This window comes from Rhea pennata, chromosome 5 (assembly GCF_028389875.1).
Source record: "Rhea pennata isolate bPtePen1 chromosome 5, bPtePen1.pri, whole genome shotgun sequence".
Classification (NCBI taxonomy): domain Eukaryota; kingdom Metazoa; phylum Chordata; class Aves; order Rheiformes; family Rheidae; genus Rhea; species Rhea pennata.
Window position 1 is genome coordinate 36,849,958 of NC_084667.1, and position 17,716 is coordinate 36,867,673.

The 17,716-nt window shown below is 37.8% G+C and overlaps 1 protein-coding gene across 5 annotated transcripts in view; it reads right to left on the minus strand.

Annotated features, from left to right (window-relative positions):
• Positions 1-17,716, minus strand: part of ABCC8 (ATP binding cassette subfamily C member 8) — a 79,906-nt gene that overhangs the window by 9,076 nt on the left and 53,114 nt on the right. For 4 of the 5 annotated variants that reach the window (XM_062576132.1, XM_062576131.1, XM_062576133.1 and 1 more), the window contains 12 exons: positions 15,151-15,288; positions 12,621-12,746; positions 11,834-11,933; positions 10,980-11,230; positions 9,905-10,065; positions 8,671-8,740; positions 7,783-7,940; positions 6,396-6,488; positions 2,645-2,747; positions 1,095-1,208; positions 330-450; positions 3-133 (listed from right to left, as the gene is read on the minus strand). In XM_062576132.1, coding sequence (XP_062432116.1) covers positions 3-133; positions 330-450; positions 1,095-1,208; positions 2,645-2,747; positions 6,396-6,488; positions 7,783-7,940; positions 8,671-8,740; positions 9,905-10,065; positions 10,980-11,230; positions 11,834-11,933; positions 12,621-12,746; positions 15,151-15,288 — 1,566 coding nt within the window. The remainder of the gene's footprint in view (positions 1-2; positions 134-329; positions 451-1,094; positions 1,209-2,644; positions 2,748-6,395; positions 6,489-7,782; positions 7,941-8,670; positions 8,741-9,904; positions 10,066-10,979; positions 11,231-11,833; positions 11,934-12,620; positions 12,747-15,150; positions 15,289-17,716) is intronic. The other variant, XM_062576130.1, reaches the window with a different exon arrangement.

The window sequence follows — 17,716 nt, forward strand, 5'->3', positions numbered from 1 at the left end:
ACCTTTTGTCCTGGAGAGATGTGAGCATTGACATGCCTCAGGACTGGCTTTAAGTTGCTGTCATAACGAACACTGAGATTCTGGATTTGGATCTCACCTCTGTCTGGCCAGTTCTGGGGAATCTGTGAGGGAGCTGTACCAGGAGCACAGAGCACAGGGGGAGAGGAGGAAAAAATAACAAACAAACAAACAAAAAAAAACCCACAACACTTTCATGATAAATTCATCAACTTGTTAAGTGATTTAATAAGTTATTCATGGTCATACACTGTGAAAATCATTAAACTTTCAGCAAGCTCTTTCTGCATGCTGCACAATACTGCACTCACAAAGGAGCCCTTCATAATTTTCAGCTTCTGTTTTGAGAAGGCCATTGATTCTTTTCACTGCACCCAGTTGGATCTCCATGTCAGCCAGGTTACGAACCATCCAGTTCAGATAGTTAGATACCTGAAGTAAAGCAAATAAACTGCTAAATAAATTGTTATCAGCTGACACACACACACACACACAAAATGGAGAAATATCATAGCATCATTTGACGAGCATGCAGTTTATATTCCTTCACAGAAACACTTGTTCAGCCTTAGTAAGCTGAAGTTGTGAAGAAGTGTATGCTACATATCAACAGGGTGACAGTGACAACTTCAAGTCAAATTTCCTAACTGCAGTGCACAGACACTTTGGTACTATGGAGTTCTCTACCAAAATGAAAGAAGGAAGGAAACATTAAAGACAGATAGATGAAAAGAAATAATCTTGGCAATTAAAAAGACTTGACAATCTAGAATGATATACTGGGGCATAATTACAATTGATGCACTGAAACAAAATTATTCTTCACAATGAAACTTTTCCATATTTTGTTGACATATTTGAACAATTATTTCAATGTATATGTTATCTAAAAACTGAAAAAAGCATACACACAAATATGTCAACCATTTAATGTGAACTGAAGTTAATGTAGTTTCAGTGACATTACAGTACCCACTATAGACGTATGGACACCTTCGATCTTCCTGTTCATCTTTGTGCCCTGAAGAATTACAAACAAACATTTGGGAGAGACAAAAAGGGTCCCAGATTCTTACCATAAGAGCATAGGTTAGTCCCAAGCCTACAAGTCCTGAGGAGAGTTTATTATACAGGCAACTGGTAATAGAAGTGACAGCAGCTATGAGTACCACACATGCTCCAATGTACTCCTGAAGGAACATGAATAAACTCCATCACTATAAATCTATAATGGTGAAAATGCTCTCAGTAACTTCATATACTGAATAACAAACCCTTTGCAGCGTGAAATACAGACAGAAAATACACCATAACTATATACTGACCCTGCCTGGGAATCCATTCTTACTATCTTTAGCATGGCTGTGCTGTTTGGCAACATTACTGTACATAGAAGGAATTGCACAAACACTCCTAATACTCTTTGGAAAAGTCATTACAGGTATCTTGAGCCTTCAGTAGAGATGGCTGGAACAACTCAGCTGCTGTTACCTGAAGTAGGTTAGGGAAATGCTCATGTGGTCCTCTTTGTGAGCGGGGCCATGGCTGGTGGCTGTTAATGGGAGGCACAGCAATCGGTACTGGGTGCTTATCCTCTGCATCTGTTCGAACAAGCTACTCTAGCACAGCATGTATGTACTAGTTGGAGCATATCTGCCTTAGGTGAGTTTTTGTTGTGTTAATTTAAATCATTAAAGTGATTCAACTTCCCACAGAAAGGCTTTAAGTAAAATTATATAATGGACTAGAAAATTAACTCTGTAGCATGGAAGTCTCTCTACGTTTGTACCGTGTTTAGTGCTATGGGCATTGATCAAAACTAGGGACTTTAGATGCTCCAGGAGTGAAAATATGAGAGCATAATTAAGTTTTATTTAAGTCATACTCAATACTGGAAGTAGCAAAAGGTACTGCTTACCACAGAGTCCAAAATGGAGCTATGAAGTACCATGAAATATGAGTTGAGATATCCCTTAGCACATATAAAAGGAGCCCATGTTACCACAGCAGCAGTACTATACCTGTACCTTACAAAGTCTGATAAAAAGATCATCATCCATAACATAAAAGCTCCTTGAATTACTTCTCAAATAATAATTTTTAATAAATAATTTCTTGTGCCAGACAGCTTCACTGAGCACTCTAAGGAAAAGAATACCTGAATCTCTTTGGCATTCTTTAGCTGACCCAAAACAGACAGAAACCTGTCTACATCTTTCTCCTTAGCCTATTAAGGCAGCTTCCAACATGCTGAAGTGTTCCTGGGAGAGCCACAGAAGCCTGCTGACACTGACAAACACAGCTCCATAAGGTACCCTGGCTGGCTGTATGGCTTGACCAACTCTCTGGTCACTCTTCTACACATAAAAAAGTCAATGCGATGTAAAAGCTATTCTTGTCCTGGAGAAACAGCTGCAGGCTATGAGGAAAATTCATACTTGATTCAATTTCCATAAGCAGGACAGCTTGGATGCATTTTCATTACAGATTTTTTTATATATATATATCTGGGAAAAGTGCAGCCTCAAATCACAGATGAAGCTAGATAACTCTTGGATATCTCATCAGTTTGTTTGGAATAAAGTCAAGTCAATTCTTTGTGTATACTCAAAAATAATGTACTTGCCATGCGGACTTCCAGCCAGCGATTGGCAGCTGTAAGGAAAAGGGAAGCAATGTTGTTGGAATCTGTGTATTCGAGAAGCTTTTGTCGAAATTTGGCTTCGTACCTAAAGAGGGGGAAAAAAAAAGCCTTGGGGTATTGGAGAAATAAAAAGTAAAAATTAATTTAGGAGCCGTGAGCTCCTGAGGAACTCAAACACAGGGTCTAAATCGCCATGCCAATTGTTCAGGGTGGCATCATCCATAGATTTGTTTTAGACACATGAAAACTCTACTTCTAAAGTAAGTACAGGAGTAAATTGATGCTACTGCATTGATGAAATTCCATATGGGATTTATGGGGCCTTTTCTAAACATAAATTATTACATGGTAACTGTGAGAGAGAGAAATCTGAAACTGAAACAAATTTAAAAATGTGTGTGACCAAGAAATAAAGCACATATTTGTGAAAAGTAGCAGCAATACTGCAGAATATGGTTCTTCTCACTTTATCATATAACTGAAGCCTTTAAATTTATATTATTGCAGTACTTAGAAACTGTAGTCACCTATAAAGTATAAACACAAAGTACCTCTGGGCATGGTAGCTCCAGCTGTTAATTAAATATTTGTTTGCCCTTATCACTAAACAAATGGAACATTTTAGAAAACATATTGAAAAGTCTAAACACCTGGTTCAACAAAAACAACAGGCTTTAAAAAATTGTTTTCTTTCCACAAATAAACTAGCTACAGAATATAAAATAAGGTTAATGGCAATAGGTCTGTTTCAAGTTTATTATAGTAGATCTGCACTCACTTGCACTCGTGACTAGAAATAGCTGCATGAATGAACTCGGCAATGAGTTCAGTGGCTATGGAAGATGACCCCCCCCACTACACCTAGACTGGGATCTTGGCAAGCATACAAGTCAGCCACTCACCCCTTTTAGCTGGGTGCGTTTATTTGGATAGCTATAAACTGTGTCGTTAACAATAAAGTGGATCAGTAACGATGTTTAATATTAAAGGAGAAGGTTGGCACAATAGCCTTTTTCAGGGTAGTAACAGAAGCTTGAGGGCCTGAAGATGTGATTTATGCACCCAAAATTTGGCTGTTTCCCTCCCCTCCCCCCACTGCATTAGCAATTCCAACAAAATATATCATCTCTCCCTATAAAATCTGCCTTTCTTCCACAGCACATTTATGGTTGCAACAACTACTACTTCTTTATAAAACACAGCTCTCCTTACACTGATATAAGAGAAAGATATGGCAATGTTTTGTTTAAGTAGTACTAAGTATATGGTTTAGAGAAGCTTTAGAATTTGTCCAATACAAAGTATCCTTATCCTCCTTTTGAATACAGTATAATAAAGTTTTACTCTACATAAATCATTTATGTATTTGAGAAAAAGAAAAAAGTGCCCAAGTGCAATCTGTGGAAATATTTCAGCTGTTCACAACTTACTCATGATAGGCACATGTACCATATGCAATGGAGACTAGTTCCTAAAGCCCTGGGCTGGCTCCGAGCGTGCTGCTGCATTTGCATAGCCTAGAAGGGTCATCCCTGAAAGCGAGCACTACCACCACGCAGCGCCAAAGCTCTGCATGTAAACCCTGTCTTTCCCCAGGACTGATTGCGCGAGGCACCATACTGCACAGAGATGGCTGTACTGCTTCTACAAGTAATTACATCGTATTCAACGCTGGTATCTCCATACTGTGAGGCATACTGTTGTGTGAGGCAGATACGCCTTAGAAGGCATGAGGTATGCATCCGGAGTCAGTCACGCACATGTATGTGGAAGAGGGATGCAGACAAAGTTAACGCTGTTGGTGCCATACTGCAGAAATCGTGATTTCTCTTCAGAAAGTGTCCCCAAATTACCATGCTTCTCAGAATACAGCTCCGTCCTTGCAGAAACCTTTATATTTACTTTTTATTGATTAAGTAGCACCAATGCTGTCTGAAGCACCAGACAACACCTGCGAACTATAAATCAGCCCAGGACTTCTGCTGGAGATGTATTTATAGCTGCAACAGTAGCTGTCTTTCTGAATGACCCCCTGGATTTCTTGTACGTTTCTTTCCCTAGGCATTCTGAGCAAGTGCAGGACAGAGAGTTACCGAGAGTAAGGACACTCCAGGAACAACTGATACCTCCTAACTATGTGACTGGATTCCTGAATTAGTGTTATTTTTAGGAATGCCCAAGCTAGCAAGTCTAAACTCCACTCCTGCCGCATGTTAGGCAGCTGGGAAGCTGCACAGTCCTAAAAATAGCTATGTTGCCAGCTGATGCGGGAGGCTGGCAGGCAGATGGAATACAGAACTCATGGAGAGCATTTCACTTGGGTCAGAGACTCGTGAGTTAGTGCAGGACGTAAAAAAAATGAGGCAGCAAATACGATCGTTTGACAGGGAAGTCATTTCAAGGTGACAAAGGGAATCAAGTGGGAATGCTTCATGACTGAAAATAACAGCTACATGGCATTAAGTATTATTTATTGTAGTAACACCTGAAAATACACAGCACTAATAAAATAGAAGATAATATGGGTAAATGAGAAAAGCAATGATCAAGAGAGAAATTGAATTTCCCTAAAGTGAACACAGACATGCCCACAAACTACAGAACACTGTTGGTGCTGAAGAAAATTAAATATCCAGTAACAGTAATTAATAATGGAAAAAAATATGCTGTTCTACCACTCTTTAGGAAGCTATTTTCAGTCAAATAGAAAATATTAAACTAGTTGTTCTTTCATCTATTTAGAATAGTTTACATACTGGTATCATTAAATACAGGCTATCCTTTTCATCTTTCCCCCCCCCACACTCTAAAAATACAGAACAAACTTTAAAGTAAATAATTGTGTAGCCCTATAACTTTGTACATTACTACTGTTGTAAAATTACAATGATAGTTTGAGGTTGTATAAGAATAAGGACTTCTGTTTCCATGGTGGAATGCCAACAGTAATATTTAAATCGCTAATGTGGAGACATCTAGATGAGATGGGTGTGGAAGACAGTTGACCACATTTGGGACCACCAAGGAAAGACAAGAATAGCACTAGTGTAGGGAAGGCAGCTCGTAAGCTCAGCAGTAGTACTACTGGTACCTCTACATGTGTTAGAGAAATGGCAGTTGCACTTTTATACAACCCAGGCATGTTTTCTGGTATTCCTGGGCTGTCCTGAGCACTTATGTAGACAGAATAATAGATCAAAACAGGTGATGAAAGAATATCTTCAAGCTGCATATTTTCAAAACCTGCATAAACAAGCACATTTTCAGCTAGCAACCTGATAAATAACTTTACGTGCAATTATATCCTCTGAAGTAACTAGCAAGCAGCCTATCTTACCAGGACATCAACTTATACGCAAATTTCTGTGGCATAACAAGCTACTGTGTATTAGTTATTCTTTGGAAACCATCCAAGTGCATATTCTGCCATACTGCACACTGCAATAATTGCAATCTAATTTAGTTTCTTAAATCACATTTGCTGTGGGAGAAGGAGGAGAGTTACTGAAGCGCAGCTGACACACATTAGCTTGATTTTCTATAGTAACTCTTTCACACAACAAAATTCTTGGTTAAAGTTCTTTAATAGCTAGGAGATTTCCTTACCAGTACTCTGGGGACCCAGACTTTCCAGCTGATCCAATTGGTTATTACTTATATCTACAGACTTTTAGAACAGAATCAGAGATACACATATTCAGAAGTGAGATAATATATTTTCTTAAAACTCTACCTGAAAGCTCGGATGGTGGTTAGGCCTTCAACAGTCTCTGAAAAATGGGAAAGCAACGGTAGCTGAGTGCTGTCATCCAGCTGCTGCAGGTCCCTGGAGAAAAGTATGAAAAAAACAAAAAACACAGTTTTGCTGTGCAGTTATTCTCCTGAAAGAGACCCCAGGATCGAAAGGGAACATTAGCACAATAGATACATATGTAAGGCATAAAAGACAGAACTTCAGATGGGTTGCAAGGCAGTCCTGCAGGTGTCTGAGCAGGGAAAGAAGGAGATTCTGAGCAGGACTTTTCTCTTTAAATTTGAGTACACAGAGTATGGGAGCTCTGAATGGACTTTATCTTCTTTTCTCCTGTGTTCCCATTTCTTATATTGAATTGTTTATTCACTTAAATGCCATTCAGGCTCTAAGCAGAATACAAATGCATTGGGATATTGTAAATAAGAGCACCAGCCAAAGAGAAGGCAAAATATAACTTCTTCTCTGTCCCCTCTCCATCCCCATATGACAGTACAAGTTCGTACTGAGCTACCTATAGCCCATGTATTCACTGGAGGTAAGTGAGAGTCTGTACAGATCATTAGGTGTTACTTCCTGCTTTCATAGAATCATAGAATCAGTAAGGTTGGAAGGGACCTCTGGAGATCATCTAGTCCAACCTCCTGCTCAAGCAGGGTCACCTAGAGCATGGTAGACAGGGGTGCATCCAGGCGGGCCTTGAATATCTCCAGAGAAGGAGACTCCACAACCTCTCTGGGCAACCTGTGCCAGGGCTCCATCACTCTCACAGGGAAGAAATTCCCCCTCATATTCAGGCAGAACTTCCTGTGCTTCAGTTTCTGCCCGTTGCCTCTTGTCCTGTCACATAGGACAACTGAAAAGAGTTTGTCCCCCTCCCCTTGACACCCTCCCTTCAGGTACTTGTACACATTGATCAGATCCCCCCTCAGTCTCCTCTTCTCCAGGCTAAACAGGCCCAGCTCTCGCAGCTGTTCCTCACAGGGCAGGTGCTCCAGCCCTCTGACCATCCTCGTAGCCCTATGCTGGACTCTTTCCAGTAGCTCCACGTCTCTCTCGTACTGGGGAGCCCAGAACTGGACACAGTACTCGAGAGGAGGCCTCACCAGGGCTGAGGAGAGGGGCAGGATCACCTCCCTCGACCTGCTGGCAACACTCTTCCTAATGCACCCTTTCATGTTTAACCATGAGACCAGGGGAAGCGTATCTGGGGTGAAATTCTATTTAGTCTCAGCTCCTTTCAGCAGGAAGTAGAACTGGTTGCAAAGACTGTGCCAAAACAATGATCAAAACAATACAATCCTAGCACTGCATCATGCATTGCAGAGAATGTTTCAATTGCCAGAATGATACTGGTCTACGCTCTTACCGTGATGCGACTCGGAAGTATTTCTGTATGAAGTAACACGTGATTGCGAGGGGAACCAGCGCAATGAGAAACATCGGTGTGACATATGAAATGACAGCAAGAGCAGATACGCACAGCAGGGTGGAGCGACTCAAGCACTCCAGGGTAGCAGGAATGTGCTGGACAGATAAAATAAAGAGGAGTAAGCACACAGAATCAGAGAAATAAATACATAATATATCAAGTTAAAACCAGCATTATTTCCTGTTCCTTTCTTTGGTTCACATGAGGAAAAATATTATGAGAATGTGAAATGCTCAACATGTAGGTCTGCTTTAGAATTGACTGCTATGTTTTGGGAAAGTGAGAAGGGATTTCGACATGGGAGCCCTATGTCTGCACGGTGGAGCACCTCAGGTCGGGTGATTACAGACAGGACGCAACAAGATAATTCCAGTGTTCATATCTATCCTAGGTACCAGCAATGTAGTCTAGGGTAAATACTGATAATCTGAATTTCAGTAGTTTGTTTTGAGCAATAGCATTTGCCCATTTCTCACAGATGTCACATGAGTGTGTTTACCCACTTTCTGATTTGGTGTGAACACCCTTAATTTAGGCATATTGCTGTTGATCTACTTTTTCTTTCCTTTTCTATAAAAAGAAGGAAAAAAATAGACAAAGCTCTCTACAGTTGCACAACATCTTAATCAAACAAGCAATTTTTCAATGTGAATTTAAAGATAAGGAATTCATTCTGAACCTAGCAAGTCATAATCCAAATAGATATAATATTCACAATTATAGATCATCATTAAACTGCACATAAATGAGAGAATAAATGATAATTCAGTCTTTCAGACATGGAAAAATATGGTATCTTTGGAGCTTCATATGTTTATTCAGTACCTGGTCAATAGTGTTGCAGTCAGCTGAAAATCTGTTCAATATACTACCCAGAGGTGTAGTTTCAAAAAATCTAAAATGAGACAATGAATAAGAAAGATTACAGCATTGACACTTGCACAGTTTTAACATGGTTTTTTTTTTTTTTTTTTTTTCCATCTTCCTTAAGCTGGAGTCTGTGTTAGAGACTCAAGGGAATAAGCTGACAACCATGGTAAAGTCCTTGTTTGTCATTTTTCCTGTAATTATTGTATTCCAGAAAAAAAAAATGGCTATCTTGACTGTAACCCAGCAACAGCAAACGCCTCCCCAACTCCCTTTACTGCCTAAGCTATGCAAATCACACAACTGCATTAAAAAAAAAATCCTTTCAGATTTGCAAAAGACACTTCAACTTCATGAAGAACGCAAAGTTCAGTCCCAAGTATTGCATGATCATATTCATTTTTCTGGAAACAGAAACACAAAACTAAGTACAATTATTTGCATAATATAATAAAAGGCCTCTTCTTTACATAAACATATGCAAAATACAAACTGCATTATTGCTTTGTAATTGTTAATTGTTCTATAACTTACATTTAACTTCGTATCTAATTCTGTTCTGAAAAAAAAAGTTTCTAAAAAACCAAGGTTTTCCATGCTTACTGGGTCAAACATAGGTAACTTAAAACTAAGAAGGCATTTTTCTTAATGTTCAGCAACAGTCCCAGGCGTGAATCAAACTGTGATTTTTCTTCCATGCAACAGCATTAGAAACAAAAGTTATTAATGCATCGGTATAGGCCTTAACTGATACCCGTGCAACCCCAGTGTATACTAATGATACCTGCGACTATCCTTGGCTAAGCTCATTATCTTTCCTGGGTTGCACTATCACTGCCTGACAGTACATATTTTCAGTGATTAATAATATGACGCATGTTCTTTGTTTATAAACTGTGCAATAATTGTTTTCTCCTTAATAGAAAAACCAGCAAAGAAATAAAACATTATGGGAAGTAAATCTACAGTTGCAGTTAGACAGGAGAGGCATTTAACTGGTGTGCAAGAACATAAGGAGCCTGAGTACCATTTTCAAAAATTTCCCACTAGTTTGATACCTGGTGATTTTCAATAAAGACTTAAATGTGATTCACAGCCATTTCATAGTAAAAATTGTACCTAGAAGATTGTCTATAAATAAGGAATAAAGAATGGTTACAATACAGAATTTGTGTTATAATCAAAGGAATACCTCATTGGTGCCAAAATAATCTTATTTAGTAATGAAGAGTGCAGCTTTTTGGTAACTTTTAAGCCAGTCCATTCCACTGCTATTGATGTGACAAGACATAATACAATCCCAAGACAGCAGAGAATGCTGAAAACTTTTGAATATGGAGAATGGTTGAAATCCTAAGAAATAAAGAAAATTATTCATTGTAAATTGTATTTTAAAATTAGTAGTAAAACCGAAACACAAGATTGAAAAGTACAAGGAATAATTTATTTCTTTCCTTCTGAAAAGTCTCCTTAAACTAAATCACCAATGTTTTTTGACCATCATAATTAACAGTTAATTATCCTTCAGAGTAGGCAGTGTATGAATGGAAATAAGGCACAATTAGAAATTTTAAATCACAAAACACTATAAAAATTGAAAAAAAAATCCCTAGATCTGATAGTTCTATTTGGAGGAAAAAAAAAAAAATCTTCAAAGCATTTATTATGGCTTTGTTGATTGATTCTATTCTTTGAAAGGCAACAGGACAGAATAATTCTTATTTGAAAATATTAATTTTGTACTAAAAGCCAGTATTAGTAAAGTATATTTTAGAGATTAAAGCCTGATTCCAGTGAAATCAAAAGTAAAATCCTTATTCATGTGGATTAATTCTAGCTACTAAATCCACATAAATAAAACAAATTCAGTTCTAAAACATTCCACTATTGCTTTGTACATACAGAGTATCCTGCTAGGTAACACTGTGGTCAGTTACATGCAGAATTCACACAAAAATCAATCAAAATGTTATATTCATCATAAATACTGGGGTTTCCCACATACTGCAAAATCCGAAAGCCCTGCTTGCAGTGAAATTGCTAGGTCTAGGTGCATCAACTAAATAATGAAAAGATAAGAAATAGAGCAAAATGAGAACAACAACGTACAAAATCTAGTTGTTACTTTATTTACACGTGAAAACATATTAACCTGCAAATCTACCCCCCTTCCTGGAGTGGCTCTACTACTAGGAATAGAGCACATGGTGTACAAATCTTCAAGCAGAGGTTGCCGAGGAAGAGCTGGAGAGCGGGAGGTCACATACCTTGCACATGGAGCAGTTCCTCAGCTCTAGCTCCGTCTTCCCTGCGATGGCATCAGAAGTCCAGCGCGCCAGGCAGTAATCGATGGCTACCATCACCGTGTGCTTCAACAACTGGGACAGAACCAGCAGTGGCAAGAGGAGGATTCCCGCCGAGCTGAGGTACTTCCCACAGGCTCTCCAGGGCATCTTGGCTCTCTGATGTAGCACTGACGAGAGGTTGTCCTCATCATCACTTTCTGTTGCTTCTTCTGCTATGGGCAAGGAAAAAGTACAGCCGCCCTGATTTCCTCTTACACACCTGTCGTAGGAACTGGCAAGTGGCAGTTATAAAACAGGACTTATACCAGAGAAAGAGCAGTTTTAAGGTAAAACTACCTGCTCAGACATGCATTAACACCCTGCTAAAGGTAATACTTAGGCATGCTAAAAAGATACAAAAAAATTTAACACTGAGTGAGTCAATATCTTCAGCCACGTTTCTATAATATATAAAGAGTGGCTTGATAACTGCAATTTTTTCCCAGGTGAAGCCATAAGCAAGTCTGATAAGCTATTGTTAAGCTTGAAGACTCACCCAGCACAACTTATTCAGAATTGATTCGTCCATTCTCTCATTATTAAATCTCATTCAAATATTTTAAAGAACTTGAAAGTCTGGAGGAAGCTGTGACTTCTGAGTGCTTGATATCATTGCAGTTCAGAGGTAAACAAAAGGGAAGCAGCACTCCTATGAATCACAACCCACCTGAAAAATGATGATTTTCCTGCCTGGCTGAAATATGTTAATTAATTCTAGTATAGTTGAACTGTAAAACAGTAATGCAGTGGTAATGGGCCGCAAAAAGCCTTTTTACCTTCATCTTCATCATCATCTTTCAGCAGAGCTTCACGGGAGTACATAGTCCTCCGGAGATTTGTTCTTTCCAAAACGCTTTTACTTTCAATTATAGTCTCCTAAAAATGGGAAAGATTATGTGTTTTTAACTCAGGAATGAATCAAAAAATTACTAGCTGTAACGAAATTTGTTTCCAATCAGGAGATCAGTGGAAAAAAATGAGACAGCAGGTAGTCATAAATGATTGATTTACTCTATCTGTAAAAATTCCCACTTAAATCGTGTAATTCACATCACTTTCATGATACTAATCTCAACTGTCTCAGAATATTGGAGTCTTAACAGATATCCCTGAATTAATAAGAACGACAAGATTGATCTCTCATTTCCTCTTCAGTAATATGAAACAGCAAGACTATGTTAATGATTTAGAGCCTGCTACATAGTTACATACACCTGAAAAACTTTTACCCAATGCAATGAGTAAATTCAGGCACACAAATAGACAGTACTGCACTTTATACCAATTCTTTGCCATTAAAATGGCCCAATTTAGTATCACTTAGGCAAGAATATTATTTTAAGGCTTCACTAATGAGAATTAGTCAGAGGCAAAAATAGTGAGATGTGAGATGTCCAGATGCAGGAATTTTCTTTGAACAGATAATAATGATAAATAGTAATAATAATAATGCATTCATACTAAATTAGAAATAACATAGCATGTTGGTTCTTCCTAATGTTTTCAATCTAAAAATACTTTGTCACATTTTTTGCAAATATTGATTCCCTGCCCATCAAAAACCTTCTCCAGCTCTTGATCTTGTCGATTCATTAGTGTTTTCCAGTGTTCAAAGAGCTCAGTCTCTGACTTCTGAATGTCCTTGAGTGTTCCTTCTCTTTGAATGTAGCCATCTTTCATTGCAATTATCTAAAAAGTTAGAAACACAAATGGTGAGGCACAGTCACGTACCTTTACTTATTTTAAAAATATGTGATACCTGGGCAGAATTTTCTTCTCTTTCTAAATAAAGAATTATTTCTAAGAACAAACCTGACTCTTAAAAAAAAATTCAGTTATCTCTTGACTCTATCCCTTTCACTCAAGATGCTTCAAAACCAAAAACTGCTTTTCACACTTTCAGAAAGGAAGGTTGCTTTTAAGTAATCAAGAAGAATGAGGTCCCCTTCAGCAGACAGGAAGTGCATTACTCTTTCTAAATACAAATCACTAGCAAGAAAAGATTTTAGAGTTCTCTTACCTTCCTAAAAGGAAAAGGCTTTTAGCCACACACTGTGCACAGCATGTTTTACCCCCCTTCAGGCAATTAGATGTGAGCATGCTGGCTCCACCATCTGCTTGATATTGTCGACCTGATAAGGAAAAGCTAGGGAATTTGTATTCCTAAAGCTTTTAAAAGCACAAATAGAGGACACAGATTGGAAGGAAAAAAAAAAAAAAAAAAAGTACATATAACCTGAAGGGTGTAGTTTCCAGGTTTATACCAATGTAACACACTATATGCATAATGTAGCTACCTTAACTTTAGATCTGACAAGGAGAATTGGAAAATGAGGCATGTGAATCACAACAACATCAGAAAATAGTTAATGGTAGCTTCATTTTTCTCATTCCCTGGGAACTCAGAAATGAAAGAAACAAGAAATATATTCCATTTTTTTGTTAAGAATTTGCACCAGGGAAAGGAAAACAAATAGAGATCTTCTTTCATTCAGAGAACCTCTGATTGGACTGAGCCCTAGATTCTTCTGAGGGTTTTCCTAGGAAGGTTTAGAGGGTTAAAACATATATACTTCAATGATATTTTTCTTTAAATTTCTCAATAAATAAAAATATATATTTTTGCTGCACTGCATCCTATAAAATTCACTTAGGTTTAATGAGAGCTTTGCTTGGGAAGAAAGTAAAATAAAAAAGAACCTGTGAACCATTTCTTAACACATAATTATTAAACTTAATTAATACAGCTCCTTCCTGTCCTGCAGGCTGTTTGGACCAGAACAGCATGTCATAAAACATTATTGAAGCACAATTAGAAGATAATAAAAACAATATAATTCCCATAAAGTATCTCATAAAACACAAACACCTAGAAATGGGTCTGACATTTGGAAAGAAAGTGAAAGGTATTATTATAATACGAGGTCATAGCTGTGTACATTAAAAAAAAGGGCAAAGCTGTGTACATTAAAAACAGGCAATGTTTAAAAAGGGAAGCTAAGATAACCCTCAGAAGGAGGATAAGGAAGCATGGAAGCAGAAAATTCCTGTATCCTCAGATACACTTACAACAAAATCAGAACTGTGCAAGAACAGTAGTAATCTTTCAGGGTACAGGTGCACAGCTGAGCGACAAGGACACAACACAAGGTAAAGGATAAATGATTCCTACCACAAACACGACTAGAACAAGATCAATGTCTGTCTGCAACTTCAAAGGAAGTCATTATGAAGAACAGAAAGCAGTTGAAATATGATTATTGCTTGGGCCAGAGAATAACTGTGCTGCTATAGTCTGTACAAGCTGCAGATGACAGAGAAGCCCTGCTAGGATATGTAACTGCAGTAATCAATCCCTGTGGGCAAGAAGGCATGTGATGATGTAGCCAGATAATCGTAGAAGTAAGCACGAGGCCAGTGTGAACCAATGAACTAAAAAATTTCAAACAAAACAAATCTCCTTATCACATCTGACTTACTTCAGCTTGAGCATTTGCAAACTGTTACAGGAAAGCATACTTTCATTTTGTCTACAGCTACAAGATTTAAGAGAAACTTTACAAAACAAATGATTGACATACATTTCTTAATATTTTGCCAACATACAGAAGGCAAAAATGTTCTTGATGCATAAAACAGTATTTCTTTGCATTTAGTAATAGGAGATAATGCTTTGTATTTCCATGCACTTCAGTATCCATAAAAACACCTTTTCCTGTGACAGCACAGACAAGTTCCTAGTAACATCACAAATAAATGTTAAAAATAAATGTTTCGTTGCTTTAAGATCAAAAAAATGAACAAGATTTTAAAATGTAATTAATGATTCTGGATACTCAACATATTTTAAACGTAGTCTGCTTTCAAGAGATAATTAAGTATCTGTTCTACAAAAACCCCAGATACATTTAGCTGTCCTAAGATGGGAAACCGCAAACTATGGCACCCCAAACTTGCTTGGTAAGTTTTGAAAGATCAGAACAACGTCTCTTCTCACTAAACTACTCGTTGACAAAGAGAAGAAGTGAGAAACTCACTTGTAGCAAAAGATATTTTCCTGCCTCCTCTGAAAAAGTGGGCAGAGCTTTCTTACCCAGTCCGCATGGGGCAGGTATTGCAGCTTATGGGTTACCAGCACAATGGTCCGCTTGTCTTCCCGTAGCATTTTCAGGATTCCTTCTTGCATGAGATGGTCGCTTAGGTGGATATCCAGTGCAGAAAATGGATCATCCTATCATGAGGAAAAGAGGTCAGCTTACAGGCAATCTGCAGATCATCAGAAGCGTGCCGTGGAATGGCTTTCTTAGATCAGACAGCAATAAAGCCTGGACTGCCATTTTGCAATGAGCAGTCAGACATACAGTAATATTAGCTGTGTAAATGCTGTGATTTCCTGAGGTTTCCTCTCTTGGTGGATGCATTTCATAGCCTAACCCAAGTGCACTATGTGGTTTCTATTTAGACTCAAGACAATGCTACAAGGTGTATCTAGCGCATGTATAACAAACTGCTCCAGCAACAGTGACAAAGAGCATGTTTATATTTCCCTCATGATTATTTTTTGTCATAAACAAAACTCTACTTTATTAATGAAGAATCAAAGGAGAAATATTGATCGCTTTGATGATCCTGATTAATGTTTGTTTTATAGCCTAGATTCACTTTAACCTATTTAATTAACAAAATAAATGCAAATGATTCAGGAATAAGCTACTACATATAATCTCTTTGAGGATTTGTTTACTTAATCCTGTTTATATTGAATTTTAAATATCTTATTTCTGCTTGTACTACTAATACTAGCTGTAAGATTTACTTAGTATTCATATTTGATATTATTATGTTATGCTAAAAATAGGATTTAAAAAAAATCAAATTGTGTTTTCTTTCATCTAGATATTTGCTGAAAATGGAAGGTTTAGTTTGCTTTAATTCTACTTTTTCTGAGTGACATCACTACTAGTTTTCTCAGCACTTAGTAGAGATGAATAAACAAAAAACCTGAGTGCTTTAGAAAATTCCCTTGAACTGTTATTTCCTTGAATTTTGCAAAAATTTATATTGCTACTGCATTAGATATACTATTATGGTTGCTTTCGTGTATCTACAAAAACATATAAGCATAAAAATATCTGAAATCAACAGTAAGGTAAATATGACCAGTGAAATCAGAATACCCTAAGACAGAGGACTTAAAACTGTCAAATCTTTTTGCAACATAGTAACTTCAGACTGTGATACAGATTTAGTCTAAAAATTTGTGTGAAATTTAATCTCACACTAACAATGCAAACAAAACCCTGAGCTGGAACCTGTCAGCTTTACTGTTGCATTCACGTGCTCCTCTAATGTGGCTCAGATCTAATCATCCTTCCGAACCCCTTATTTGTGCAAAGCCACCTCATGTGCAATGCTGCACTTCTAGGCACTGTAAATGACTGCAGAGAACACGCTGCTGCATTGTGGGGTCAGGCTAGGTGGACTATTAAAAGGCAGTCACCATGTATGATTGTATTATGCACCAATTGTCAAACATCTGAATAAGTCAGTTCATGCTACAGGACTGCTCTGACACGCAACAAATAAAGAAGTGTTGAATGAATGTAAAGAAGAAAGAAATATGAATTATCACATGACTTTTTTCATATCTGCAAAGATCACAAAAAGTTTATGCAATAAGAAGGGTTACTGAATATGAGATGCGCACTCCTGTGAGAAAACGTATATAAGCATATACTTACAATATTAGTATCAAAAGAGCTGGATTTTTTCAAGTAATAACATATAGGATTCCAGATTATTTTTGAAAGATTAGTAACTGGAATAATAAACTTACCTGTAGATGCTTTTACACTATCAAACTACATGAGAAGTTGCTACTACTAGAAGATTATTGTATGTCCTGCACAAAAGCATTGGTATGAAGTGACAAAGAAAAAAACCAAGTTATGGTCCAATACTGGCTTTAGTGCCTTGCTACACTGGCCCAACCACCCTCTGCTTCCTGTTTTCTGCTCAGTGTCTGGAAATGCCCTATACATGAAGCAAAGCACATAATTATTATGAAGCCTGGTTATGGGGAACGGTCAATCACAGTAATCTAAATTTCAAGGATGACTTCTGATGTGCACAGTTCTTCTAATTCCATGTGACTGCCATGTCTGCCTGCATTAACAGCTGGATTCAAAGCTCCTTGAGAACTGAGCTTAAGGAAGGTCTTAATTGGAAGAGCCAGCAAGCCTAGCCATGAGTGTGTAGGACGCATCTGTTTTCCCATATAGTAAGTTTTGAGAGATTGATCTCACTCCTTTTCCCGTAGCACATCTGTTGAAGCTGAGGCAGCATACGCAAAGAGCAGTTCAGGGTGGGGAGACAGCTTAGTTTGCTGCAGAAAGGGAACACCTCTGACACAGGACAATATTAGTTTTTTGCCTGACATATCTTAGGAATTTCAGAAATACTGCTGAGACTATGAAATGTCTAACAACTAAGAGTAAGTACAAAGGTCAAAAAGAATTTTCAACAGACAGAAAGGATAAGCACTAGCATTTCAAATTGTATCCTAATATCTATCTGCAGTGTTTACAAAGTGCTTCTTACTAGCTAGCTAACAATTGATATAAATTAAGTAGTGCACACTTGGTTTAGCTCAATGAAGC